The sequence below is a fragment of the Aspergillus caelatus genome (assembly GCF_009193585.1).
Source record: "Aspergillus caelatus strain CBS 763.97 unplaced genomic scaffold BDV27scaffold_212, whole genome shotgun sequence".
NCBI classification, from domain to species: Eukaryota; Fungi; Ascomycota; class Eurotiomycetes; order Eurotiales; family Aspergillaceae; genus Aspergillus; species Aspergillus caelatus.
Window position 1 is genome coordinate 24,605 of NW_022475475.1, and position 24,859 is coordinate 49,463.

The following is a 24,859-nucleotide window of genomic DNA, read 5'->3' on the forward strand; positions in this document are numbered from 1 at the left end:
GCGGCCCAAAAAAAAATAATCGCCGCCCCGCCATCATTATCAGTGAGTGATCTTTCTTTCCAGTTCGGCCTGGATTTTTTTCCCCTTTCCTCTTGTCTCTTCACTCTCCCCTCTTTCCTTTCTCTTGTTCATATACCCTGTTGTTGTGTTGAAGACGGATCCTCGTCCAGAGGCCGATCTGACGTTTGGATTTTCATCAAAAAGTTTTGAATTTCGTGTAGATTTCTTCTTTGTACTTTTCTTTTCTCTTTTGTGGTATTTTCAATTTTCCATCCGCACCACGCCGCTTTAGTGGCTTACGGATTTTAGTGCAAAGGTTGAAGCGAAAGCACACACTCCGGCGAGTGACGCACTGCATTTAAGATCGCCATATATACAAGAGAATGCCTCATTCCGAACCTACAGCCATGGCTACCGCTGTTTCCAAGACCCCATCGACCGTCCCTCCCACCTCGGAGGAGGTTTCGTCCCTTTTCAACACCATCTTTACCGCAGAGACCTCCCAGCAGTCTCTTGATGCCTCCTACGCCTTGACCAACCTGTTGATTCAAAGTGTCGGCTGCCTCGGCTTTCAGAAGTATGACGTCTTGTCGCAAGTCAAGAAGGCGGCGAACGATAAGAAGAATGGCGCTCGCCGTGAGAGTGCTATGCTGATCATCGGCGCTCTGTTCGAACGTTTCCCCCGCGAACACCCTCTCAGCGAAGTCGTATTCCTCCTTCAAGATGGCGGCGTTCTCGGCGTTGCCCTCGATGCGTTGGCCGACAAGGGCGCCGTAGTTCGCGACGCCGCTCAGTATGCAATCGATGCCTTGTTTACCTGCCTCAAGCCCGAATCGATGGCCAATGGTCTCCTCCCCGCCCTTTCTGCTTATCTCAGTCGCGGCACTGGTAAGTGGCAGGGCTTTGTCGGCGCATACTCCCTCATCGAGAAGATGGCCGTCAAGGCGCAGATGGGTAACGGAACTATGGAAGAAGAACGTGAGAAGGATATACTGCGGGAGGCGATGGGCAAGACTCTGAAAGACTTGATCCCTCTGGTGGAGTCCGGCATGCACGACCTGAAGGCTGAAGTGGCTAAGCGGGCCTGCAAGGCCATGAACGCGGTTACCACTCTGTTGTCCAACGATGATGTTACCCCCCGTATCCCTCTTTTGATCAAGACCATGGAGCAGCCATCCGAGAAGACACTACAGGATGCCATCCATGCCTTGTCGCAAACTACTTTCGTCGCCATTGTTACCTCGCCCGTCCTGGCTTTGCTCACCCCTTTGCTGGAGCGCTCCTTGAACGCCCCAACAACGCCCCAAGAGACTTTGCGTCGCACTGTCGTGGTCGTGGAGAACCTGACAAAACTCGTACATGATCCCTCCGAGGCACGTACGTTCTTGCCCAAGCTCATCCCTGGTGTACAGGCGGTCAAGGATCGTGCTTCCCTCCCGGAAGTCCGAGAGCTTGCTACCCGCGCATTGAACGTCATGGAGAAGGCCATGAGCGACAGCAACGTCCACGCTGGATCTGTCACCAAGACAACTCCAGATGAGGTTCTCGCCGTCTTGGATGCCCAGGTTCAGGCCAACGGCGGCCTTGCTGTGCCCGAGGCGCATACACTTTTCGAGCTCGGTAAGACTTACATCGCGGAGATGGTCCGTGAAGATGTGAATTGCCGCATGCACGACCGTATCCCTGTCTGTGTCGCCCCCTACCTGCGTGGCTTGCTATCGGAGGATAAACACGACGCTGTCGCCTCCGCTCTTCAGGCACATTTCATTGAGGAAGATCACCGCAAGTTTGGAAAGCCTGAGCCCGATGATCCCAACGAGGTCGAGATTGTCAACGCCAACTTTTCCCTCGCCTACGGTGGAATGCTGCTTCTCAACCACACTAACCTCCGCTTGCTGAAGGGTCACCGTTATGGTCTTTGTGGTCGCAATGGAGCTGGCAAGTCGACTCTCATGCGCAGTATCGCCAACGAAAAGCTGGAGGGCTTCCCCCCGCAGGATGTTGTTCGAACCTGCTTTGTCGAGCATAACCAGGGCGAAGATGCTGACCTGAGCATCATCGAGTACGTCTCCAAAGACCCCAAGATTGCAGAGGCTGGTCAGGAGCACATCAGTCAGGTGCTTCTCGAATTCGGCTTCACTGATGGCCCAGAGGGCCGCCAGTCGCAGCGTGTTGGGTCACTCTCTGGTGGTTGGAAGATGAAGCTTGCGTTGGCCCGTGCCATGCTCATGAAGGCGGATGTTCTACTCTTGGACGAACCCACTAACCACTTGGATGTTGCCAACGTGAAGTGGTTGCAGGAATACCTCAAGAAGCACACCGATATCACCAGTTTGATTGTCAGTCACGACTCCGGATTCTTGGACGAAGTCTGCACGGATATTTATCACTATGAAAACAAGAAGCTGGTCTGCTACAAGGGTAATCTGGCTGCTTTCGTCAAGCAGAAGCCCGAAGCAAAGAGCTATTACACCTTGTCCGCCAGCGCTGTTCAGTTCAAGTTCCCTCCCCCTGGTATTCTGTCTGGTATCAAGTCCCAGACCCGTGCCATCCTCCGGATGACCAACTGTTCCTACACCTATCCCGGTGCCACTAAGCCATCCTTGACTGACGCATCGCTTACCCTGACGCTGTCCTCCCGTGTTGCCATCATTGGAGGAAACGGTGCTGGTAAATCTACTTTCATCAAGATGCTTACGGGAGAGACCATCCCCCAAACTGGCAAAGTCGAGAAACACCCCAACCTTCGTATCGGTTATATTAAGCAGCACGCTCTCGAGCACGTGGAGATGCATCTAGAGAAGACACCTAGCCAGTACCTCCAGTGGCGTTATGCTAACGGTGACGACCGCGAGGTCTACCTGAAGCAGACCCGTGTTCTTACCGAGGAAGATAAGGCTCAGCTGGAGAAGCCGGTCGACCTCAAGGATGGCAGGGGTCCCCGTCGCATTGAGGCCCTTATGGGTCGGCAAAAGTGGAAGAAGTCGTTCCAGTACGAAGTGTAAGTTATCGCCGCCTGCTAGTCCCCGCGCGCCCCCGCTAACAGATACCATAGTAAATGGATTGGTCTCCTTCCCAAGCATAACACCATGATCTCCCGTGAGACCCTGCTTGAACTTGGCTTCTTCAAGCTGGTTCAGGAATTCGATGATCACGAGGCTTCTCGTGAGGGTCTTGGATTCAGAAACTTGGAACCCCCTGAGATCTCGAAGCACTTTGAGGACGTCGGTTTGGATCCCGAGATCGCCAACCACAACCAAATCTCTGGCCTCTCTGGTGGTCAAAAGGTGAAGGTTGTGTTGGCCGGAGCCATGTGGAACAACCCTCACTTGCTTGTGCTGGACGAACCCACTAACTTCTTGGACCGTGACTCTTTGGGTGGTTTGGCTGTGGCCATCCGCGACTTCAAGGGTGGTGTGGTCATGATTTCTCACAACGAGGAATTTGTGGGCGCGCTCTGCCCCGAACAGCTTCACGTCGCTGATGGGCGCATTGTTGCCCGTACCAACACAGGCGTGTCGCTTGACCGGTTCGAAGACAGTGCGGCCAACTCGCCCCAGGCCGGCACCGCTGTGAACTCTACGGCCACCAGCGCGGCTGCCTCCGCTGCTGCCTCCGCCGTCAACTCTGGCGCCGAGGAACAGGGAGAACTCAAGTTCAAGGCGAGAAAGAAGAAGAAGATGACCCGTGCCCAGCTGAAGGAGCGTGAGACTCGTCGTCGTCTCCGCCATCTTGAGTGGCTTAATAGCCCCAAGGGTACCCCCAAGCCTCCGGATACTGATGATGAGGCTTAGTAAATATTCGTTGTTTATACCATTTTTCTGGACTCTGTTCGCTGCATGCGCAGTGTGATGATTTGCCTGTTTTGGTCATTACGATAGACGGCTTGGCGTTTGCTTTTGTTCTTGCTCAATATATTTCGGCGGTTTGCTTACCATAGATGACTATTTATCTTACATAGAAAAGTCAGAGATTTTCTTTCAGCAATCGACAGAATTGCACCACTGTGGTCTATATCTCTGTATTGTATATATGGAGCAATATCTAGCTTTTTCCATGTTTAGTGACGGTAGGCTTTCTGTTTGCCGACCTTTACTGCTGTCACTATAGTAATATAACCTTGGCTCATCGAGCACATGCTGAACTGTAGATACCAGAACTTAGTATTGAGATCATGCTACGATGTTATCATTATTCGATTTGAAACAGCGTGACTAACTACGCATTATGCAATGATTTGGAAGCAACAAGGTTCTCATGGACCAATACAGAGTTCGGGCAAACATGAGCCCAATGAAGAGGGGATGGCTAGCCTCATACACATACGCCTTGACGCTCCAAAGAGTTTTCAAAACCCTAGCATCTAGCACAATAGGTACGTATCATCATAGGTCCATGTGTATACTCAAATCAAGACAATCAAGCCACTGTCAGTATCATGTGGGCAATTCCATTGGACCAAAGGGAGGTGTAAATGCTCGGCCACAAATGACCTTGTGGCGGTTCGTGACATCAACCCCCACAGCCTTGTCTTTCATGAAAGACATATAGTGAAATCCTGCGTACATGGATTATGACGAATAAGATGCAGTTGCTCAGTGCCCAAGGTGGCGCAGTCTCAACCCGCAGCTCACATTGGCTGGCTTCTGATCCTCTAATATGGCTTATACGAAGTTACAATTTCTGGCTGTAGGGCTCTAGTCTTACCACCCCGGCATCAGGCAACAGAATTTTAGAATCGTTCTTTAAGGCAAAAGAGAACTTACTTCAGCGAATATAAGAACATAACAGCCCTTCCGACCCTAATTCTCCACCCATTCTTCTCTAGACTATTAGACTTACGTCAGCACAAGTAACTAACTACAGTACCTCTCCTCACGAAAGGTGTAACAGAACCCATTCCATAAATCAGGCAATGGCCTGCTTCAGAATGCGCGACGAACCCCCAGCCTACGAGGAAACCGCAGGCTCCAGCTCAACCGCTATCCCAGGCGACAACAAAACCCAATTACAAGATGAGCCTCAACTATCGCAATACGGGCTGATTTCTTTCTCAGGGTACGATCGTGTTCGTCTTATGCGCTTCCCAGAGTCTATTGTACCGCTTGTATCGGAGACTCTCCAGAAACACTGGCCGAAGGGCATACAAAATGTAAAGGCGTACTATGAGAGTACGGAGTTCAAGTTACGGGGAAATCCGTTCGAACACGGTAACGACGATGAGAAGATTGCACTTCGTAATGTTATGTTAGGGCTTCTTGATACATTGGCAAGAGAAGGGTGGGGTGTACACCCTGCTGCGGGGGGGTTGGGAAGGATAGGGAATTATACGTCGCTTGGGCAGAAAGGTATGTTTGTCTTTATTTCAATTAGGATTTTTTTTTTTTTATTGTTTTTTTCTTTTTCCTTCTTCCTCCTCTTTTCCGTCCCAAATCTATACTGCTACTCTTATATAAATTTCCTATAGAAGACTAACTGACAGAAACGCAGATAGCCTAATATTCAAACGCCAAGCCCCCCAGCAACTCTCCTGGATGTGTATCTCCTTCGACTCCGAAGACCTCATGCACCTTATCAACGCACCCCACGCGTTGGCCTTATCCTTGGTTTCAACCTTCGGGGACAGGATCAAAAATTGTAACCAAGATCTTGTGACCGGGACGTTTGAGGTCAGGTTCCAAAGAAAGATATGGGCTAAGTCGTCAGACGAAGGAGCGGTGCTGAGTAGAGTGGCCATACTAGATGTGCTTCAGTGTCTGGAGGTTCAGGGGTTTAGGTTGTGTTCAAGCTTGGATATCGACTATGGCAACGGGGGCGAGTTGTATAAGAGTAGTGGGGAGGCATGGTTCTGTTGTCGGGACGGGGTTGACGGTGTGGGGGGTTATATTTAATGTTAATAAAGGCACCACTTGTAAGGTAGGCCAGATAGCAGGAAGAAAGAAGTTTTGCTATACAGCGGACGTGCTGCATCATCCAGAGGCTCTGAGCATATTGCGTGGCAGCCTAATGATCCAAAAGGACTCTCATAAAAGCTGCTGTAGGGAGTGCAGAATGTTGTCGTATCTTCTTTTTAAATCTGAATTACAAGACGACCAAGCACCCTTTCAATGAAGCACTCCACTTTTGGGTGTTGCGATTTGCTTGGGTATTGACTTCATCGATTTTTGGAGCTTTTGTGGCATCATTCGGTTGGATACTGAATAGATTGAATTGTGTTTATCTTCCTGGCAGAGCGGTTATAGACAATCAGGAGCTTTTACAGTCATGAGAGCATAGAGTTGAAACACTATGACAGGCTAATACAATACGAGCATCACGATGTTTAACAAGTCTGAAGAAGGCATACCCAGGGTACAACTACTAAACTAGTTTCATTAAAATCCCGCAATCGAGCCGTCAATGCGAGAATATTCATCAAACTCAACCTTTCCTTGTGTGACGCAGCAAAGAATAACTGAAACCTTAAACAAAGGCCGATGGAAGAGACGTAAAAAAGAAATACTGTGAGAATAGACATTATATAATAATTCAGGGTCTCCAAGGCAAACAATGGCAGAAGAAATCAGAAACCCAGGACTGCTCTACGTTATGAAACCTGAGTGGATTCATAGACAGGTGGGACCCTACCAGGGCTTCCAAGATCCTCAGATATTGGTGCCTTACAGCTTCTCTTACCTAAATGTTTTATTTGTAGATAGGGACACTTTTGCATAATTCAACATTCGAAATTGCAGGGTGACTCAATCCGTAATTCACTGCCATACACCTACAGGCAACGGCAAAGTCATGAAGCTCGATCGATATATTCAATATATCAGCTCATTCAGTTACTTTAAGATTTTAGGAACAGAGCAGCCCATCCCTCTTCGCAGGTTAACAACCTCAAATGATCCTTCCTTTTGCCCTGTGCAGAGGCTGTTGACGGCCATCACCCTGAATTATTTGATTGCATATCACTGAGGTCGTAGTAGTAAACAACACGCGTCCAATCGGCTAAAATTAGGCCGATTTCCTCTCCCCAGCTGTTATGAGACTGGTCAAAAACTCCCTATCATCAATATTCTGAATCAGGTTGTAGAACAGCCCCTTGCCGCCTAAAAGCTCAGCTGGCACACCAACCTCCGCGACATTCCCATCCTTCATTACAACCACCTTATCGAAAGACGCAATCGTCCTCAAACGATGCGCCACAACAATCAGAGTTCCACTGAACTGGGTTCTAATGGTATCTTTGATCCACAAATCGATCCTGTTATCAACAGCAGATGTGGCTGCATCGAGGATGATAACCTTAGGATTCCTGACCAAAATCCGTGCCAAACATAGCAGTTGCCTTTGACCTTGCGACATATTCGATCCATCGGTACTGATAGGAGAGTCAAGTGTGAGCAATCCATCGTTATTACCAGGTTTCTCCGCGAATAACTTTACACGCCGTAGAGCGTCTTCGAGCTAATTGTCCGATATCTCTTGGAAGTAATCCAGGTTAGACCGCACCGCCCCGGAAAATAGAACGGGATCTTGAGGGATCAAGGGGACTAGGCTTCAAAACCCTCTCCTGTTCCGGTCTCCGAGAAACTCCTCCATCCGGTGCGCATTTGACCTGGCACTGAAGTAATCATGGAATACAACAGGAAGAAAGCCCAGCGTTCCCTGGAGATGAGGCAACAGCTCAACCATAGGAATGATAGTAGACGGGGAAATCGAGCGGTTGGTGTACGCGTATGTGCATACTGAAATAGCTGCAATGATGAACGGCGACGCAGCACTCCACACAGATCGTATAGTGCTAGCGGTGGAACACAAGCGGAGTTGCTTAAGCTCCTCGAGCCTGAAGGATTCAAAGCGCTCCTCTCATTGTGTCTCTGAGGCAGAGAATTTGATCTGTCGAAAAGAATGCATGGCTTCCGTAACTACTTTTGTCTTCTTGTCTCTTGCGATGGCAAGCCTCTTTCGCGCCGCCCGTTCATGTTTGATAACTGACATATGTACCGGTACACTCATTACCGTGGCTATAAGCGGAGCAAGCGTGCACTGCCATCCGAGTAATCGTATAAGAAATAAGATGGCAAAGAAGAATCGGATAAACGAGGAGGGGATATAGTGGTTGACAGACGTGAACTTGCTGAGGGAAAGGGTGTCCGATGAGATGTGGTTCACGGCGTCGGGTTTAGACCGAGAATTCTTTTTGCAGGTGGTCTTCGAGTCCTTGACTCTCAAAGTCTTGTGGAACAATGCCATAATCAATTGTGCTCGAACTAGAATGACCATTTCTGACCACTGGATCCAGATTATATGATAGTTAAGAATTGTTTGACATGTAGAGAACAAAGCGATGCCGATTAGCCAGACCCACGCATCATGCTTTGAATGTAAGTTATCTTCAAGTGCTTTCAGCAATTTCATAGCACAGTATGGCGGACAGGAAGTAAATACAGATCGCGAAAGCATCAAAGCCCAGTGCTTCACGAGTTCAAAAGATCGTTCCATGAGGATATGATTCCACAAGCTTGTCTTTGAAGAGGAGTCAATGGTAATCAGCGGCTGGCTCTTCGATCTACTAGATAAGACTAGGGCAGGAAGTTCGTCGAGCGGAACATGGTTCCCGGCAATATCGAGGGCTGTCGTACACCATTGCATCGAATATTTTTGGAAAGCTGAAGCGCTGTTCTCATGATCGACGGCCTTTCCCTCGGATGTGAAAACAGCTGGGCGACGAGGAAAGAGGAATTGAATGGCCACCAATCAAACAGCGAGATAAAGCGGCAAAGCTCTTGATAATTTAAGTGATACAGGCGTCTCATTACTTAACCATGACATAAAAGCCTCAGAGAAGACGATAACAGCAGATAATGCCGACCCACGAAGCCCAGCAGCGTAGGTTTCAACAGGATCCTTTTTCAATTGAAGATACAGTCCATGTAATGACAGCAAGCCCTACACGCTAAGTCAGTCGGTTATATCCGAAGAAACAGGAACATTGATTCATCAGAAATCTTGCCCACAAGGTTGTGCTCCCGGTAGACCAGTGCAGTTGCGTGAAAGAGAAGCCGAATTGTACATTTTCTCGCGCGTAATTGCCGTTCGCAACTGCAGTACTTAGGTCCAGCCACGAGAGCAGCGTAGTGAGAGAGATTAACATGCGGATACGAATGTTATACTGGCTCTGACTCTCTTTCGAGGCCATACCATCCTCGTCTGAATACATGATTGTCGCCAAGGATGATCAAAGCACGCACATAAGGTACTTGCGCGGTGCCAAGAAACGAAAATAAAACAATCTGCTTGACCCGTACAGGTAGGAATAGCATCGAGAGATTTGATTGAAGTCCTTGAGTACGTCCAAATGGTGCAATCGGTAAATCATGTGCTTGGTTAGGGCTTACTTACTAGAGCCAAATATCGAGGCTTCGGACACAGCCTCAGCGAAATATGAAAACCTCTTAAAACCGTTTTCTTATCTTCACAACAAATTAGAAAATTCAATTGAATATCTATTGGTCCAGACCTACATACGCTAATCGTGAGTGCCAGCCCAGCTTCAACTAATCCTATTGGCAATTCTAACCTATCTGCGAAGACGGGCTTAGGATATGGATATCAGCATCTCCGCTATCATACGCCAAAGAGATAAAACGGTAGGAGATAATGGTATAGCAAACATTCCTATACTATAACAAGCTTGTTCTCTCGTATTCCGTCATCCACACTACACATTCCCACGTTCCTGTTCCAAAGAGCGCTCCATTCGGATATGGGCATCTTCCTCCTCGACCCGCTCCAGATAGTCTCCAGGCAACATGATCGCTTTATCAATAGCCACCGGTAGGCTGCGATGTCTGCCGCGAAGCATCACAGCACAAAGAACCACCTTACTCAGAGAGTGCCAGCCACCCGAGAAACTATACGCCTGGTCTGGGAGCCCGGTAGTAATACCCACACATCCGTAGGCGCTGATAGTCTCGAAGATGATATTAAAGACAGAGTATACGACTGGGTCTCGGGTGAAACTTCCCGCTTCGACAATGGAGATAATGATCACCGCTAGTGCGAGCCACCATATGTCGTATGCTAATTGGACGTGGAGTTGCTGTTTAATAAAGTAAAGTCGACTTGAGGGAACGGTCTTTGGCGACTTTTCCTGTTGCTGATCCAATGAATTAGCTTTTGAAGTCGGCTCTCTGGCGTAGATCCCTAGGCTTCGCTCCTCGTACACGTTGGAGCTGCGCATAGTAATCACCACGGGATAGACTGCTATATACATCATGACAACGTAGATGACCTGTGTTCCGATCTGAAGTGATGATATGGCGACGATATAGAAACCGCCAGTCCTAACACATAGCGCCTGAAACAGCCCGTCTAATGCACGTGGTCCAGGAGGTATTTTGTTGACGGATGGATTATCAATCTAGCTTGAATAAGTACGGCATTAATTTCTGTATACAACAGCTGAAACAGTTGGTCTCACATTCAATACTTCAAAGGCGGCCCAGTCGAGGCCATTCAAAGCCATGACAGCGCATAGGAGCCACCAAGTGTGGCGAGAAGGGAATATGTTGGTATAGCACCGTCGCGGATGGTCGAGCAAGAAACGTAACGTGTGACGAGAATGGCTGAAGTAGTCATTTTCCGGTAGCATTTGGAGTAATACGTATAATATGCAACGGAGGAATATCGGATAGCTGTTGAACATTTTCGTTAAGGCATCGGTCAGGAACAATTTTAATTTGCTTACCATGTATTGCCTGCCAGGATTAACAGACCCATTGTTATGAGCATATATATAGACGACTGAAAAGGGACCTTTGACAGTCAACAGAGATTGGCCATATGGAACCATAATACACTTACCATGTTCGAATCCACAAGGCTCATGCCCGAATTGTTGAATGCTGATACAGCAAAAAATATCCCTGCCCACCTTAAACAGACGAGTGAGTCTTCCAAGAACTTGCGGCAGACATATCCAAAATATGGGAATACATACCAAGCATTGACCCCATTTGTCTCTGTTATTACAGCTTTCTTGGTCGCGATGTAGGCTCCTATGCCCAGCCCTCCAAGCAATTGCCACATGACAAGGTAGATCGGAACAATTTTCACCAACAGGCAAACAGCTCGATACTCAACACCACCCACTCTATGGCGTTCCTTCTTAGTGAGATGATAGAAGGAAGAGTTACGGCCTTCCTTGCGCTGTAGGCTGAGAGACTCCTCTTTTCCACGCATGTCGGATTGACGTCTAGAATTCGGTTGGACAGCTGAATCGGGATGTAGGTAGTCAACTCTGGATGGGGAGCGAATATGAGCATTGGAGATAGCCTTCTTAGGATGAACCGCTGCGCAAGGATTTTGTACAATATTAGCTGAGACACAGGTTTTGTCTGCATGTTGCTCTGAGATCTCGGCTAGCTGTTGGTGATCTCTGGGCGGCATCTCTAGAACCGTTCCATATTCTGGGCATTCTAACCTTGGTACCTGGAGGTTACTGCGAGAGCAGGTTTCCTGGAATGGGGACTGTGAGACAGGGGTTCTGGAACTAGAACGACTAGATTGTTGAGATTCCTGCTCTCGAAAGATGTTGCCGAATCGCTTTTCGAACGCACGGCGGCGCACTAGCAAAACTCCGATAGATACAAATATCTACAGTTCTGGTTTAGTAAGGATCAAGCAAGCGACACGCAGCAGGAATGAAAGGCTGAGAAGACATGGTCTTCGGACCCATGTGCTTATCGTTTAGACATGAAAAGCAGATATGGTAGCTAAACCATACCGGGGAACCAACTGCAATGAGGGTGAATAATAGCAGCTGTTGAAATGTATTCAAGGTTGATAAATTGACCGTGTTAAGTCCTGCTCCTGTCATCGCACTGAACGTGAAAAATACTGAATCGACATATCGGACACTGCGGGGAGGAGTCGAAGTGGCCCAGCACACGATGGACGACAGAAGGCACACGATAAGGAAGTAAGCATAGTGCAGAGTTAGAAAGTTTATGCGGGGGCTATTGTGCTTAATAGAACTCCAGAGCCATTCTATCTTCTGCATGGTATAGGAGGCTTCTGGGATCCTGTCGTGAGAAAGGCCCACAGAAGAGTAAGATTCAGTTCCAGTTGTTCGATGTGGTCATGCAAGCCATGAGAGCTCTGGGCCGTTAAATCGCTTTTTATTCCTTCTTTATTCTTATAGCGAGGGTCTTACAATGAGTCAAAGTCAGCGTAAGAAATTTCTCGGCTGATGAATTTCAAGTCATTTGATGCGCCTCTTGTAAGTAGGTGAAGTTTAAACGCGGACATGGCTAGGTCAATATCAATCACCATTTGAGCTTCGTCTAACAATACTAGTAATGGAATATACTGTTGTTTCCACAAACATACATTTCGATTCATTCGCCCATTAGTCCAGATCAAGCTCATTACTATAACAGCCTCAATTGTTCTGGCCCTTATTCCACCCCTAGATTTGGCTAGAACCTCGATTTCAGGTCGCACGTATAACAAGATTGGACCACGTTTATCGCATCTTGTACTGTTGGGGCTGTTGTAAAATCATTCTCGAGAGTATTGTTGGGAAAGGATTGGATCAGGTGGCATAGTGTACATCAAAAGGGTAACAGCCAGAAGTCGTTAGGGTTTACCAACTCTATCTGATCCATAGGCCCTGAGTCTAGTAAAATACTTCCACAAATACTCATATGCTTTTTTTACTTCCAATATAGTTTAGAGATGGCCGAAATCTTGCTTTTCCCTCTAGGAGATACCGATAATAAATAGCGGTGATGCATAGCGGGCCTGAAACTCCTGGTCATTAGGGCTTATGCTCTCTTAATATTATGGATGCTTACATGACGCTTAATGGTACACAAGTCATACCCCTTCATAGGTTCTCCTACTTGTAGCCATCTCGACTATGTGGTCGGGGCAGCACAAAGTTCTACTGGTCTTCCACGTAGCACAGTTGGTTTCCGAGGTGTACATTCAGAGTAGGAAAAGGTCTCCGTGGGTTTCGGACTTCCATATTTAATCAGCTATTGGATGCACATGCAACTTCGAAAGGCTACTAGCTATTCACTTAAGCGATCAGCATTGCTATCAAATCTACATGTCTCAGGAAAAGTATCTCCATATCACTCCTACGCGATCTCTGAAACACTAGTGCATGCCACCCTCATATTTAATCAATTTTCCAATACGCTCATCGTTGAAGCTCCTGATCTTTTATAGTAGTACAAGTAGAAGCTTAAGATGAGAGAGTCTTTCCAACTATGGAGCTTACCCGATTCAAGGTGACATCGGAACTTACTTACCATATTTACATCGTGGAATAACTTGCTTGACTGTATGACAAAAGATTCAACTCTATAGATCATTGACTAGTTCGATAATTAGATCGCTTCAAGATCCCATGATCATTTAGTACAGTATGTTTATGCTCCCAAAGTAAAACTCAATGAGCGCCACTTGGCTAGACTATCTTAGGTGCTAGTGTGTGCAAGGCCACGATTGACATCTGCAAAGGTCAGGGCAGTTGTCTACATAATAACATGGAATAGGTTTAACAGCCCATTTACAAAAGTCAGAATAAGTCAAATGATCATCACAGTTCGTTGCTAAGTGTCTAAAAACTATAATACTTTTATTGAAACCATTCTTCACGCCTCCTCTGGCCAATTATCGTAGCCAAACGTATCCTTCATGTTAACAAACCGGAAATGCCTTCCCTTCGCAACATCATTAATAGCCTTGAACTCCTCCTCCGACAACTCAACCGATTGAAAGTTCGACTCAATTCTCGCAGGATTAGAACTCTTCGGCAGAACTACATAGCCTCTCTTCAAACCCCAGGCGATCAAAATCTGCGCCAAAGTACAACCCTTCTGCTTGGCAATTGCATTCAACGTCGGGTTCTCAGACACCTTCTCGCCCGTAGTGGGGACCTGATTCTGGGATCCAAGGGGCGAGTAAGCCTCGACGATGATGCCGTTCTTCTGGCAGTAGTTGACGAGCTCGGTGTTAGGAAGGAAGGGGTGAACCTCGATCTGGTTGACTTGAGGCTTGACCTTGGCAATCTTGTTGAGATATTCAAGGCCTTCGATACGCCAGTTGGACACGCCGATCGCGCGAGCTTTACCGGATTCGTAGATCTTTTCCATTGCTCGCCAGGTTTCTTCGGGGTTCTTTGTCAATTCTTCAAGAATGATGTACTATTCATACCGTTAGTGGATTATCCATACTTCACAATATCTCGATACCATACCTTTCCATCTGGACCAAGCTTCGGCTGATGATTCTCATCCTTCTCAGCGGCAATGGGCCAATGCACCAAAAACAAATCCACATAGCTCAATTGCAAGTTCTTCAATGAATCTTCCAACGACCACAAAACATCATCATACCGATGCAGATGGTTCCACACCTTTGTCGTCACGAACAGATCCTCCCGCTTAACCGACGGGTTCTCTTTCAGGAAATCTTGAATCGCCTGTCCTACTTCATCCTCATTGGCATAGAACCAGGCGCATTCGAGGTGGCGGTAGCCGACTTTCAGGGCGTGACGGACAGCCTTGTACGTCTCGCCTTTGGAGCCTTCATTGGCGAAGGTACCGAAACCGACGCCGGGGATCGTGACGCCGTTGCTTATTTTAAAGGATACGCCGGAGGACATTTTGTTGTATGCGCTGTGTTGAAGTTGTGATGTGATGGTAAGGGGATTGCAATTACTCGTGTGATTTGAATCCAATTCCAGCCTTGACGGGATGACATGAATAGACAACGGTATATATATAGCCTGGCATGAACAAATACATTCATGACCTCATTCATAGCTAGAGGGGCGAGCTATTTCGTCATTGGATCCAGTCCGGTCGGGCGGTTCCAGGCTCCGGTGTGCATCGAGTGGGGTTCATACCGAAGTTATCATTGGAACCGTGCCGGTAAGGCTCCACTTTAGTTAAAGCTGTGGGCTTATAGCTTCGGATTTAACAGATGCTGGAATTAACAGCTGTGCTGAAAACGCACAATTGCAAAGTCATGAAATATTCGTGATGTGTGTCTACTTTGATCCACACGGCGCCACAGAACCTTCTAGGGCTCGGATCTATATGGCAGATAGTAAGGGTTGCTTCCTTGGCCAAAGCTGCCCTAACCGTTAAGCTGTCAGACTTGTGGTTCAATTGTGAGTTAAATTATAGCTATGTGAGAGAAAAAAAAATCAAACTGTAAGACAATCTAGTTACATAACAGAAGTTTTTATTAACCTATACCCCCCGATAGTAACTAAACAACTCCAGATTATTGATCAGCGATATCCATGACATACAATCTCAGCCTGAGGCAAGAAGCACCTAACCACGGTCATGTGATCTTGCTCAATCCCAACAGAAAGGCCACAAAAAAGCCACAATCAAGCCCCTGAAAGACGCCCATCATTTTATGTCCGGCTTAAAATTTAAACTCTCAGTTGTTTTGTGACCACTATACACTAGTAGTCGACTAATACGTTGCTCTGGGTAAGTTGTGATCGTCATTTCCATTGACATATCCAGTGACTCGCGAGCTAAAATATATCTCCCTCCCGCTACCCTCAATATCCTCGTATTCGTCTATTCAATTTTATTTTCTCACGTCAAAAGTACCTCTGATTTAAAACTTCAACATAAAACTTAATGCGAATAACTCCAGAAGCACAGACCCCAGACCTTAGAGCTTACATGAAGGAAAGTCGTCGTCGTCGTGTTATTTGCCACCGTAACACCCTCCCGTGTCCCTTGCTTAGTTCTAACGAGCCCTAATCCCAGATCGGGTGACCCTCAGATTCTAATTTCATTATGAAAGGCCCGAGCTAGACATAGACCATCTTCACTAGCTTTAAATGTGCTTCCCCGGAACTTTAATTTACTGATCTTAGTGAATAATGTTAGCACAACTTAGGACGTTTCTTAACCTAGAATTGCCGTCCCGGGGGCTTGGGCCGTGGGACGGGGAGGATAGAGTTTCTGGTTGAACAAAGGACGATCTAGTGTATCTAATTTTACACATTACCGATTGATTTAATTAGATGTATGGGAGCCCGTAACAGGAGGTTCTTTAGTCTAGTGAGCACTAACGACGCCCGGGTTTATATTCCGTGAAATTTGTGTGATAGATCTACTAGGGAGGAGAGGACGGAGGGAGAATAGTAAATCCGATTGTGATGCATAGACTCTTTCTTTTTAAAAACAAGAAAAAAAAAAAATCTCATATTGATTCTTGACTAGGGGGAAAATCCATAACAGGTGTTATGTGTAAACAGCCTAGGGCTTCAGGTCCATTTCCGGGCTTTTGGCGAGATCTACTTGATCGCGAAGCAGTCTGGATCGGCGGATAAATACTCCTCTGCCAATCATTCTGCAATCGTACAGAACAAATACGGAGAATATTCTGTTACTTTCTCCAATCTGTGAATTGATCACGAGCCTGTAGGAACCTCCTAGCTGGGGTTCATGCGTCCTCCAACGAACTTAGGAGATTTATGGACGACGGAGGATTTTCTATGACCTTCAAACCCTTGTCTGGGGTGACAGGCACATCAGTAGTTATCAGCTAAGTTGCCTAACTCGGGTCCAATCCCGTCAGTCCCCTCCACCAATCAACTATACACGACGCTCGGACATCATGTTTCAGGTTGCTCTCTTTTCGGCCCAGATTGACAAGCAGACATCGATCGGCGTACTCGAAACGTGAGCCGTTCTCTAGACTTTCTTCTCAGCTGGCTCATAGCTGACTGAAATCTCATCCGTCCGTTCGATACCTGCAGCGCCATCAAGTATATGTTCATCACTGACATTGCTTTTGTGATAGTCATCAGCGGGCGCCCGGAGGGAACCGCCGATTGTTTCGATGGTGGAAGGATCAAGGCCGGACTTCGAAAGTCTGCCGTACTTGCGACCGCTGCCGTACAATGGCAGTTTGTAGGAAGTGTTGCCAGAAGAGCCGTTTTCGTCCTTCGTGCCGTACCTAATGCGAACGTAGAGAGGACGGAGGACGGGAATCGACGAGCACATGATCGTCACGCAGCTTTCGGTTGCGGACCAAATGAGCATTGGTACGGTATCATCTTTGAGTTTAGTCAGCTCTACCATTATTAGCGAGGATGAAGAGAACGTACATATATACTCAGATGCATTCAGGCCTGCCAGAGCTACGGTGCGAACGATACCACATATTCCAGCGCTCGAGTCTCCACGTCAGATGTTGGTCCAAGGCAGCGGGGGTTTCCAGGCTTACAAGATTCCAAGACTGAGACCGCAGGCAACGGTGATCTTTTCCTTTTGCTTCATATTGAGATCCCAGATGATGAACCAAGGAAGGATCGCAAAGGAGAAGTCGGCAGCGACGAACCACGCTGGGAAAAGTCAGGCTTTCTCTTTCTTGCATCCATGTTGGGGCAAGATCATGCAGCACTCACATCCAACCGTGTAGCCCACCTTGGAAAAGTCGATCCAGCATGTTCCTTCCACAGTTGGGTTCCAAGTCTTCTCGACTGGAAAGCACTGTATTACAACGGTAATACTGGCGAACAGAGTGATAAAAGTGGTGATCCCAAGACAACCCCAGATAAACCAGATTTGAATTTTATTTCGCACAATTCGAAGGAGGAAGGTGCCCACAGCTCCTTTACCTACACCAATGACCATGATACCAGCCACCTGGCTGAACACTTCATACATGGTAGCTTTGGAGTAGATAACTGGATCACCAACATCAGCAAACAGTCGCCCTAGACCGTAGTGGGTTGCGATGGTGACAAAAATGGTGTAAAGGATATGAAGAATCTGCTGCACGTCAGCCTTCGCCGAAGTAGCTTTGTGATACGGCTATTTCTCTCACCAATGCAAGTACAACTAGGTAATCATCAAGACCGATCGCATTCAGAATGTGTTTTCGCGTATAGATCCTTAGCCCTGCGAAGACAGCAAAGATCACGACCTCTAGCCAAAGGACCGCATTGGTCATGGGCCCTAAACCTCCGTATGCGCTCATGTCGAAGATGGCCACAGTAGAGTCACGGATAGAAGTGAATGGTCATTGGGGTGAGAGAAGGAAGAAAGAGATTCCTACCCAAGACGAGAAAGATGCGGCCATTCGTGTAGTATTAGTATAGAAGGATTTATGACCTGTAGATTGAGCGACAACATCTCCTGGCACCGCTCCGAAGCCAAAGCACGCCAGGATCTCAGCATGGCGGCCTCTAATGTATCAGTATGAAAGGAGATATGACCTGTACTTCGAGCGACATCGTTTTCTGCAGCCGACCTAAAGTTAAAGAAGCGCCAAGAAATCGATCGGCATGGGTGCTGTGTAGCGCATAAATAAATTATTCAGGACTCAAGTGACAGAGCGCGGCCCAGGCGATCCGGCGAACTGACCCCCTGCATGCTGCCATCGGTGCCTAGACTGGTTGGTGGCGTGGCCCAGACATGCAGCGATCTTTCCCCAATGGGCTTAACCGAGTGCATTAGTACATTGGCCCGTCCTCAGGAATTGTACATAACGATGATCCTTCGCACTCTCCTAACTTTGTCCAGAGATGAAGGTTTCCAATTATTTTCCGTACTAACGGGTCCGACAGAGGAAATCTTGAAATCTTGTGGGGCCATTGTTCATTAGTGCTGAGGGGTTCACCCCGCTGGCTTCATCAGAGATTCGACACTTGGCCCTAGCGCTGCTAACGAAATGGGGACCGTTGGCCCATATAAACCGTCGCCCACCTCGCCCACCTGGCCTGGTGCAACCATTGTCATATATCCCGTCCCTGGAGTCCCATAACCCAAGTTAGAAAGTGCAACATGCGGTCACAGATTCTAGAAACCATTGCTGCCCTGGATGCAGTGGAACCTGAGGCATTTGGCGGAAACGAAGTGGAACGCTTAGAAGTGCGCGCTGCAGCACGTCGTCTGCTTGCCCGATTGGAAACACCCTATGAGCGCGCCTGGGGTTTCTGCTTTGAACACCCGGTTGTCTTTGCCGCTCTGCAAATCTGCATTAACGTGGGTCTTTGGAAATCCTGGACAGGTGCTGGAGGAGGTGAGAAGTCTATCCACGAGTTGGTAGAGCTCACCACGCCCACCGTTGATACAAACCTCCTACGTAAGCCTTTATCCCAATGCCAGCATGATTCTGTAAGGCTTACTTGATGGCGTACAGGTCGGCTCTTCCGCTTGCTAGCAGCTTTCTATGTGGTTGAGGAAACGGCGGAAGACACATTCAAGCCGACTGCGTTCTCGTACGCTATCGGTGACGAGAGCACCAAGGTTCGCGCCTCGCTTCAAGCAGCGTAAGCATGCCTACCCAGCCATCGGTCCATATGCTGTCCTAACCTGTTGGCCAGGACATATCAATACATTGCGGCTGGCCATAACTTGCCGGCCTATCTGGCCAAGATCTCTTATAAAGAGCCTACGGACGTTAATGTGAATAATTACACCGACACTGATCCCGACGGCCTCAATTTCTTTGGGCGATTGCAGAAAAGCCCTGCGTATTTTGAAGCTTTCACCGGCCATATGGAGGCTTGGACAGCATGGAAGACCCCATGGACCAAGGTTTACGATACAACCACCCTGCTCGATGGTGCCAAGCTAGACGACGCTTCTCCATTCGTGGTTGATCTGGGTGGAAACACCGGGACGGACATCTCCTACGTCCTTGCTAAGCACCCCGACATCCCTGCTGGATCACTGATTTTGCAGGATCTTCCCGAGGTGATTGCCAATGTTCAGCTCGATAAGAAGATCACAGCTATGGTTCATGACTTTTTCTTACCCCAGCCTGTGAAAGGTAAGAGACACTCCGGTCCAGAAATCCAAGTCTGCCTATTAATAACAGACCTGCAGGGAGCCGTGCTTACTATCTGCACGCCGTTCTCCATGACTGGCCAGACGATAAAGCGAAGCAACTGCTCGTGAACACCAAAAACGCGATGGTAAAGGGCTACTCCAAGCTCCTCATCTACGACATCGTTCTTCCGCCAATAGGAGCAAGCATCAGTCAAACCACAATGGATGTGGAGATGATGTCGTTGCTGTCAGCTTCCGAACGGACGCAAGATGCATGGGAGAAGCTGTTAACCGATGCTGGTTTCAAAATTATCAACTTCTGGCCTGACCCTCAGGAGTATGAGATGATCATCGAAGCCGAGATCGCGTAGATTTCATAATTCACTGCACTTGAAAGTACAAGGAGAGGGCCGACGGAGATGGACACACGAAGAGAGCGAGAAAGTCTTATATTTCAGATCGAGTTGAATGATAATGCCTAATTTATTCTCCAATCCATATAGTGCATCGATCTCAAGTCAAGAGCTTTTATGCCGAGGGACCGCATAGCCATGTAATGTACGCACTAGGACCGTAATATATGGCATCCCAGCACAACCTGCCACATGTATGTTGGGTTTCGCACTGTTCGGGTATGCTTAGTATGACCTAGCAGGCCAGCGGCAGATTAATTCGACATCAGGAGGTCTGGAATGGGCGATAACTGCTACATTATGGGCTGGCCGAAAGTGTTAAGTAGACATTCTCTTGCATCTGCCCTTGAAAAATAAAGAACGTCATTGACAATCGTGTCATAACCATAAACATGCGGATTTAGTGACCCAAGTTCTTGGGGGCAGGGGTGGCTGGCCCCTCGGGGGTGACATATGCCTTTCATGCAGTTAGCTACCTTTGAAGCAGGTCATAATCTCAAAACACATACCTTGGACATTCCACCGTCAACAACAAAATCGTGACCATTGACGAAGCTGCTTTCGTCGCTGGCAAGGAAAACAACTGCATGCGCTTGTTCGATAGCCTCGCCGAACCGTCCGGTCGGGAAGTGCACCTCACGACGGAACCGCTTAGGCTTATCATCGCCCAGCCAGTCTTGCAGGAGCGGGGTGCTGTGGGTGTCAGCATAATCATCAGTCAAGCTCAATGCTAACGCAGAACGTACTTTAGCGGGGCGGGGCACAGTGCATTGAAGCGGAAGCCCTCCCGAGCATGCACAATGGCTAGTTCACGGGTCAAGGCCAGCACCGCACCCTTGCTGGCAGTGTAAGCCAGCTGAGGAGTGGCGCTACCCACTAAGGCAACTACACTAGCAGTATTGATAATGCTACCCTTAGTCTTCTTATGACGACGGAGACTGAGCACGGCGTGCTTGCAGCCAAACCATACTCCCTTCACGTTGATGTTCTGTGTCAAATCCCAAATCTTCTCTGGAGTGTCCACGGCGTCGGCATCATCAGCGTGCATAATACCCGCGTTATTGAAGATCACGTCGGTTCCGCCCCAGCTGTCTTGAGATTCCACCATCGCTTGTACCTCGGATTCCTTGGAAACATCGCACTTCAAGGTCTCAACTCGTGGGGCATTGGGGACAACCTCTTTCACTTTGGCGAGGGCTTTCTCGAGGGCAGGGGCAGAGATATCGGCCATGAGGACATTGGCACCTTCGCGGGCGAAGAGGATGCTAGTCTCGAGACCGATCCCTCTACACCATATTAGTACATTGCTGGAAAGAATGCGTATTGGAGCTCACCCTGCAGCACCAGTAATTATAGCATTCTTGCCTTGAAGACGTCCTGCTGAAGTAGCCATTGTGTCGTATTCCTGCTAGCAAGCGATTCTCAGTAAGTTGGTTATTCTCGGCGGGGAGATCGGACTCCTGGGTGATGTCATAAGTCAAATGTAAGACTCACGCTCAGGGTGATAACGTCCCAACCCGACTAGAAACCAATTGAGTAGAATGAGTATTGATTCGTAAGGATAGGTTTACTGTCCCAATATATCAATTGAAGAAGCAGTTGGTTACAACACACCACAAAACGCGGGGCAAGTTCCCACAGGTTATTATCTAAGCTGTTGTGGAATCAAGTGACATCAAGTGACTTTCAGATAAACTGATAAAGAGGGACCGAAGAGTTAAGTGTTCTCTTGGTATCATCTTCCTTCCAGGATGACATGCATGAAGGGCGCAATGGCTCGACCAGGCTTTTTGGCCATACTGGGCACTTCCATACGAACGGATATTATTATGATGATGTGAATGGACAAGGGGAAAATGCAGTTTGTTCTCCTATGCGGTCATTTGATCCGCATGACGATAAGGCACCGATAACAAATGACCCGCTGTGGCTCCTTCGTTCCGCCCACACCCTTCTTAGACCGCGACTCTCCCTGATTTGTAGGTTCATGTCTCCCGACCACTTTCATTCCTATATTTGACTGACGTCTCTTCACTGCCAGCTCCAATATGGGCTCTGTATCCTCCCCCGAAGTCACACTCGACAATGTCGCCGAGATCCTGCAGCGAGATACTCGTGTCAAGTTGGCAGGTGTGGATGTCGATGGGATGCTGCGCGGGAAGCTTGTTTCTAAGAAAAAGTTCCTTTCCATCGTGTCGGAAGGCTTTGGATTTTGCTCTGTAATATTTGGGTGGGACATGCACGACCAAACATATTTCAAGGAGTTGGCCATCAGTAACAAGGAAAACGGTTATCGGGATATTGTTGCCATTCCAGATCTGAGCAGCTTCCGTCGCATTCCCTGGGAGAACAACGTCCCTTTCTTCCTCGTTAGCTTTCACGATCCCGATACTCGGGAGCCTGTGTGTGCATGCCCTCGAGGTCTAGTCAAGACCGCACTTGACAAGGCTGAGGCGGCCGGGTATCAGGCGATGGCAGGAGGTGCGTAAACTCTCCACATCCTCCTTAGAGATATGGACATGCTAACTTCTTTCAGCGGAGTATGAATTTTATCAATTCCGTGTGCCAGAATCCCATTCTTCTCCCGAGCGCAACGCATCTTCTACGGCGACCTTCTTGAGAGAGAACCCCGTTGAAGCATTACCTTCCCTGACGGAGGGGATGTTTGGGTACAGTTTGACCCGCCCTATTCATAACCAGGATTATTATTATGGTATTTTTGATGCGTGTGAGCAATTTAAATGCGACATTGAAGGATGGCATACAGAAAGTGGACCCGGTGTGTTTGAAGCTGTGAGTGCTCTACACGGGGTTTGCCCGGTCAATGCTGATGTTGTTAGGCGCTACAATTTGGAGAAGCCAAGGAGATGGCAGATAAAGCAGGACTTTTCAAGTAAGGCATCCATGGGATCGATCTGAGCAACATTAACCGCAACACAGGTATGTCGTCAAATCGATTGGAACCAAGCACGGTATCACCCCAACTTTCATGGCAAAACCGCGCCAGGGATTGCCTGGTAATAGTGGCCATATGCATATTTCGCTCGTTACCAGCGATGGAAAGAACGCTTTTCTGCGCGATACCCCGGATCCATCTCCACCTTACCCCGATGTCGCTCATCTTTCCGATTTGGGCAGATATTTCTTAGCGGGCATTCTCACGGGTCTCCCTGATATTATGCCTATGTTTGCGCCGACCATCAATTCCTACAAACGGCTCGTGGAGAATTTTTGGGCCCCCGTCACGGTCTCGTGGGGCCTGGAGCATCGGGCGGCCTCTATTCGATTGATTACGCCGCCAACGGGCAGCCCGAAGGCTACTCGATTAGAAGTGCGAGTCCCCGGGGCAGATGCCAATCCGCATTATGTCATGGCGGCTATTGTCGCATTGGGATGGCGGGGCGTGGAGAAGAAGCTGGAGATCCCAGTGCCCCCGCTGTCTAAAGGTGAGGAGATGGGGAGCGGCAGTGACCAGGGGGTGCGTCTGGCCAAATCCCTCAAGGAAGCGGTCGCCGCGTTTATGCGCAAGGGCAGTGTCGCACGGGAGGTGTTTGGGGATGCTTTCGTCGACCATTTTGGCGGCACCCGGGAACATGAAGTGCGCCTCTGGGAAGAGGCCGTCACCGATTGGTATGTTGTTGGTGTTGCATTTATCTGGCTTTCGCTATAGACTGACCATATTCTAGGGAGGTGCGACGATATATTGAAACGGTCTAGACTTGGCCCCGGCTGGCGAATATGAACATAGAATTATTAGATACCAATGAATTCCTTTTAGCGTCGTCCGTGCTCTGCAGAGCTCCAAAGTTTCGGGTAGTTCTTTCGGTCACTAGAGCACAGTACAAGTATTTGACTGCCCGTGTCATCCCGATCCTTGGACGAGTTGCCGGGAGAGAACCGGGATCTGGTGTTGAAAGATGATGATTCACAAGCTACCACATCACATGCTCAAGAGTATCACATGCCATTCTCCCATTCCCATTTGGGCGAAGAGACAATCAAATCATGATCCATATGCAATTGAATAGTATGGTCGTGTAGCTGAGTATTACTCCTTGGCAATCGACTTCTGATCTGATCTGATTATAGTCGTGCTACAAATTGTGTTAGTAGACCGAACCGAAAGATACATATCCAACGTTCTCGGCTCAGCAAAGCGTTTGGTGCAATTAGGTTATCTTATCGTAGCGCGACCGCATCGGAATCAATCGGCAGCCTGAGGCAAGACATGCTTTTCGTGGTGGCAGCAAATCATGGTGACGTTTCGGGAGGGCCGCGGCTGTGAGTGGAAGCTTCGGATGTGCGGGGAGTTTATTATCTTTATCCCTCGGTAGTTTCCTGCCAGCAGGCTAGTCACTTGGAAACAGTACCAAACCGTACTGTCGTGGTCATGATCGACTGGACTCGGTAAGAACGGATGGCCCTCGAATTGGCAACTAACGCAGATTCCTGCGCTCTCTCAGTAGCGAGGCAGATATATGTATAGAGTTGTAGTCATCGTGTATTCTAATTTTGATAAAGAGCTTATCGGTATGCGGCGGCCCCCGGGTGAGGGGAATCTAATCGGTCGTGGGGAGTGTCGGCCGAGAGCGACAAACAGAGCTGGTTGCGTATTGGTATTACCGG

General features: G+C 48.2%; 10 protein-coding genes across 10 annotated transcripts; 4 read left to right on the forward strand and 6 right to left on the reverse strand.

The window, feature by feature from the left end:
- Positions 1-74: 74 nt before the first annotated feature.
- On the forward strand, positions 75-4,135 carry BDV27DRAFT_134512 (putative mRNA-nucleus export ATPase (Elf1)). The gene is made up of 2 exons (XM_032068320.1): positions 75-3,001; positions 3,056-4,135. Exons 1-2 carry the CDS (start codon positions 384-386, stop codon positions 3,792-3,794), a joined length of 3,357 nt encoding a protein of 1,118 aa, XP_031923518.1. The 5' UTR covers positions 75-383; the 3' UTR covers positions 3,795-4,135.
- Positions 4,136-4,800: 665 nt separating this feature from the next.
- Positions 4,801-6,004, forward strand: BDV27DRAFT_134514 (uncharacterized protein). Its single transcript, XM_032068321.1, has 2 exons — positions 4,801-5,348; positions 5,491-6,004. Exons 1-2 carry the CDS (start codon positions 4,916-4,918, stop codon positions 5,889-5,891), a joined length of 834 nt encoding a protein of 277 aa, XP_031923519.1. The 5' UTR covers positions 4,801-4,915; the 3' UTR covers positions 5,892-6,004.
- A 995-nt stretch (positions 6,005-6,999) lies between these two features.
- BDV27DRAFT_161660 (P-loop containing nucleoside triphosphate hydrolase protein) lies at positions 7,000-7,350 on the reverse strand (the record flags this gene model as incomplete). The annotated part of the gene is made up of 1 exon (XM_032073254.1): positions 7,000-7,350. One exon carries the CDS (start codon positions 7,348-7,350, stop codon positions 7,000-7,002), a length of 351 nt encoding a protein of 116 aa, XP_031923520.1.
- An 845-nt stretch (positions 7,351-8,195) lies between these two features.
- BDV27DRAFT_134516 (uncharacterized protein) lies at positions 8,196-9,303 on the reverse strand. The gene is made up of 2 exons (XM_032068322.1): positions 9,006-9,303; positions 8,196-8,937 (listed from the first exon to the last, which is right to left on the reverse strand). The coding sequence occupies exons 1-2, from the start codon at positions 9,206-9,208 to the stop codon at positions 8,901-8,903; spliced, it is 240 nt and encodes a 79-aa protein (XP_031923521.1). The 5' UTR covers positions 9,209-9,303; the 3' UTR covers positions 8,196-8,900.
- Positions 9,304-9,709: 406 nt separating this feature from the next.
- Positions 9,710-11,439, reverse strand: BDV27DRAFT_161661 (cation transport protein-domain-containing protein; the record flags this gene model as incomplete). Its single annotated transcript, XM_032073255.1, has 4 exons — positions 9,710-10,411; positions 10,472-10,685; positions 10,739-10,806; positions 10,855-11,439. The coding sequence occupies 4 exons, from the start codon at positions 11,437-11,439 to the stop codon at positions 9,710-9,712; spliced, it is 1,569 nt and encodes a 522-aa protein (XP_031923522.1).
- A 2,146-nt stretch (positions 11,440-13,585) lies between these two features.
- Positions 13,586-14,910, reverse strand: BDV27DRAFT_134518 (NADP-dependent oxidoreductase domain-containing protein). The gene is made up of 2 exons (XM_032068323.1): positions 14,261-14,910; positions 13,586-14,207 (listed from the first exon to the last, which is right to left on the reverse strand). Exons 1-2 carry the CDS (start codon positions 14,666-14,668, stop codon positions 13,656-13,658), a joined length of 960 nt encoding a protein of 319 aa, XP_031923523.1. The 5' UTR covers positions 14,669-14,910; the 3' UTR covers positions 13,586-13,655.
- Positions 14,911-16,551: 1,641 nt separating this feature from the next.
- On the reverse strand, positions 16,552-18,552 carry BDV27DRAFT_41114 (uncharacterized protein). Its single transcript, XM_032076567.1, has 5 exons — positions 17,872-18,552; positions 17,450-17,816; positions 17,269-17,386; positions 17,150-17,214; positions 16,552-17,098 (listed from the first exon to the last, which is right to left on the reverse strand). The coding sequence occupies exons 1-5, from the start codon at positions 18,022-18,024 to the stop codon at positions 16,734-16,736; spliced, it is 1,068 nt and encodes a 355-aa protein (XP_031923524.1). The 5' UTR covers positions 18,025-18,552; the 3' UTR covers positions 16,552-16,733.
- Positions 18,553-18,741: 189 nt separating this feature from the next.
- On the forward strand, positions 18,742-20,359 carry BDV27DRAFT_41150 (S-adenosyl-L-methionine-dependent methyltransferase). Its single transcript, XM_032076568.1, has 4 exons — positions 18,742-19,131; positions 19,189-19,318; positions 19,373-19,821; positions 19,878-20,359. The coding sequence occupies exons 1-4, from the start codon at positions 18,831-18,833 to the stop codon at positions 20,189-20,191; spliced, it is 1,194 nt and encodes a 397-aa protein (XP_031923525.1). The 5' UTR covers positions 18,742-18,830; the 3' UTR covers positions 20,192-20,359.
- Positions 20,292-21,953, reverse strand: BDV27DRAFT_41165 (putative short-chain dehydrogenase/reductase family protein). Its single transcript, XM_032076569.1, has 4 exons — positions 21,568-21,953; positions 20,980-21,519; positions 20,743-20,926; positions 20,292-20,690 (listed from the first exon to the last, which is right to left on the reverse strand). The coding sequence occupies exons 1-4, from the start codon at positions 21,624-21,626 to the stop codon at positions 20,634-20,636; spliced, it is 840 nt and encodes a 279-aa protein (XP_031923526.1). The 5' UTR covers positions 21,627-21,953; the 3' UTR covers positions 20,292-20,633.
- Positions 21,592-24,268, forward strand: BDV27DRAFT_41105 (glutamine synthetase family protein). Its single transcript, XM_032076566.1, has 6 exons — positions 21,592-22,212; positions 22,275-22,714; positions 22,770-23,026; positions 23,074-23,126; positions 23,174-23,863; positions 23,920-24,268. Exons 2-6 carry the CDS (start codon positions 22,282-22,284, stop codon positions 23,948-23,950), a joined length of 1,464 nt encoding a protein of 487 aa, XP_031923527.1. The 5' UTR covers positions 21,592-22,212; positions 22,275-22,281; the 3' UTR covers positions 23,951-24,268.
- The last annotated feature ends 591 nt before the right edge of the window (positions 24,269-24,859 follow it).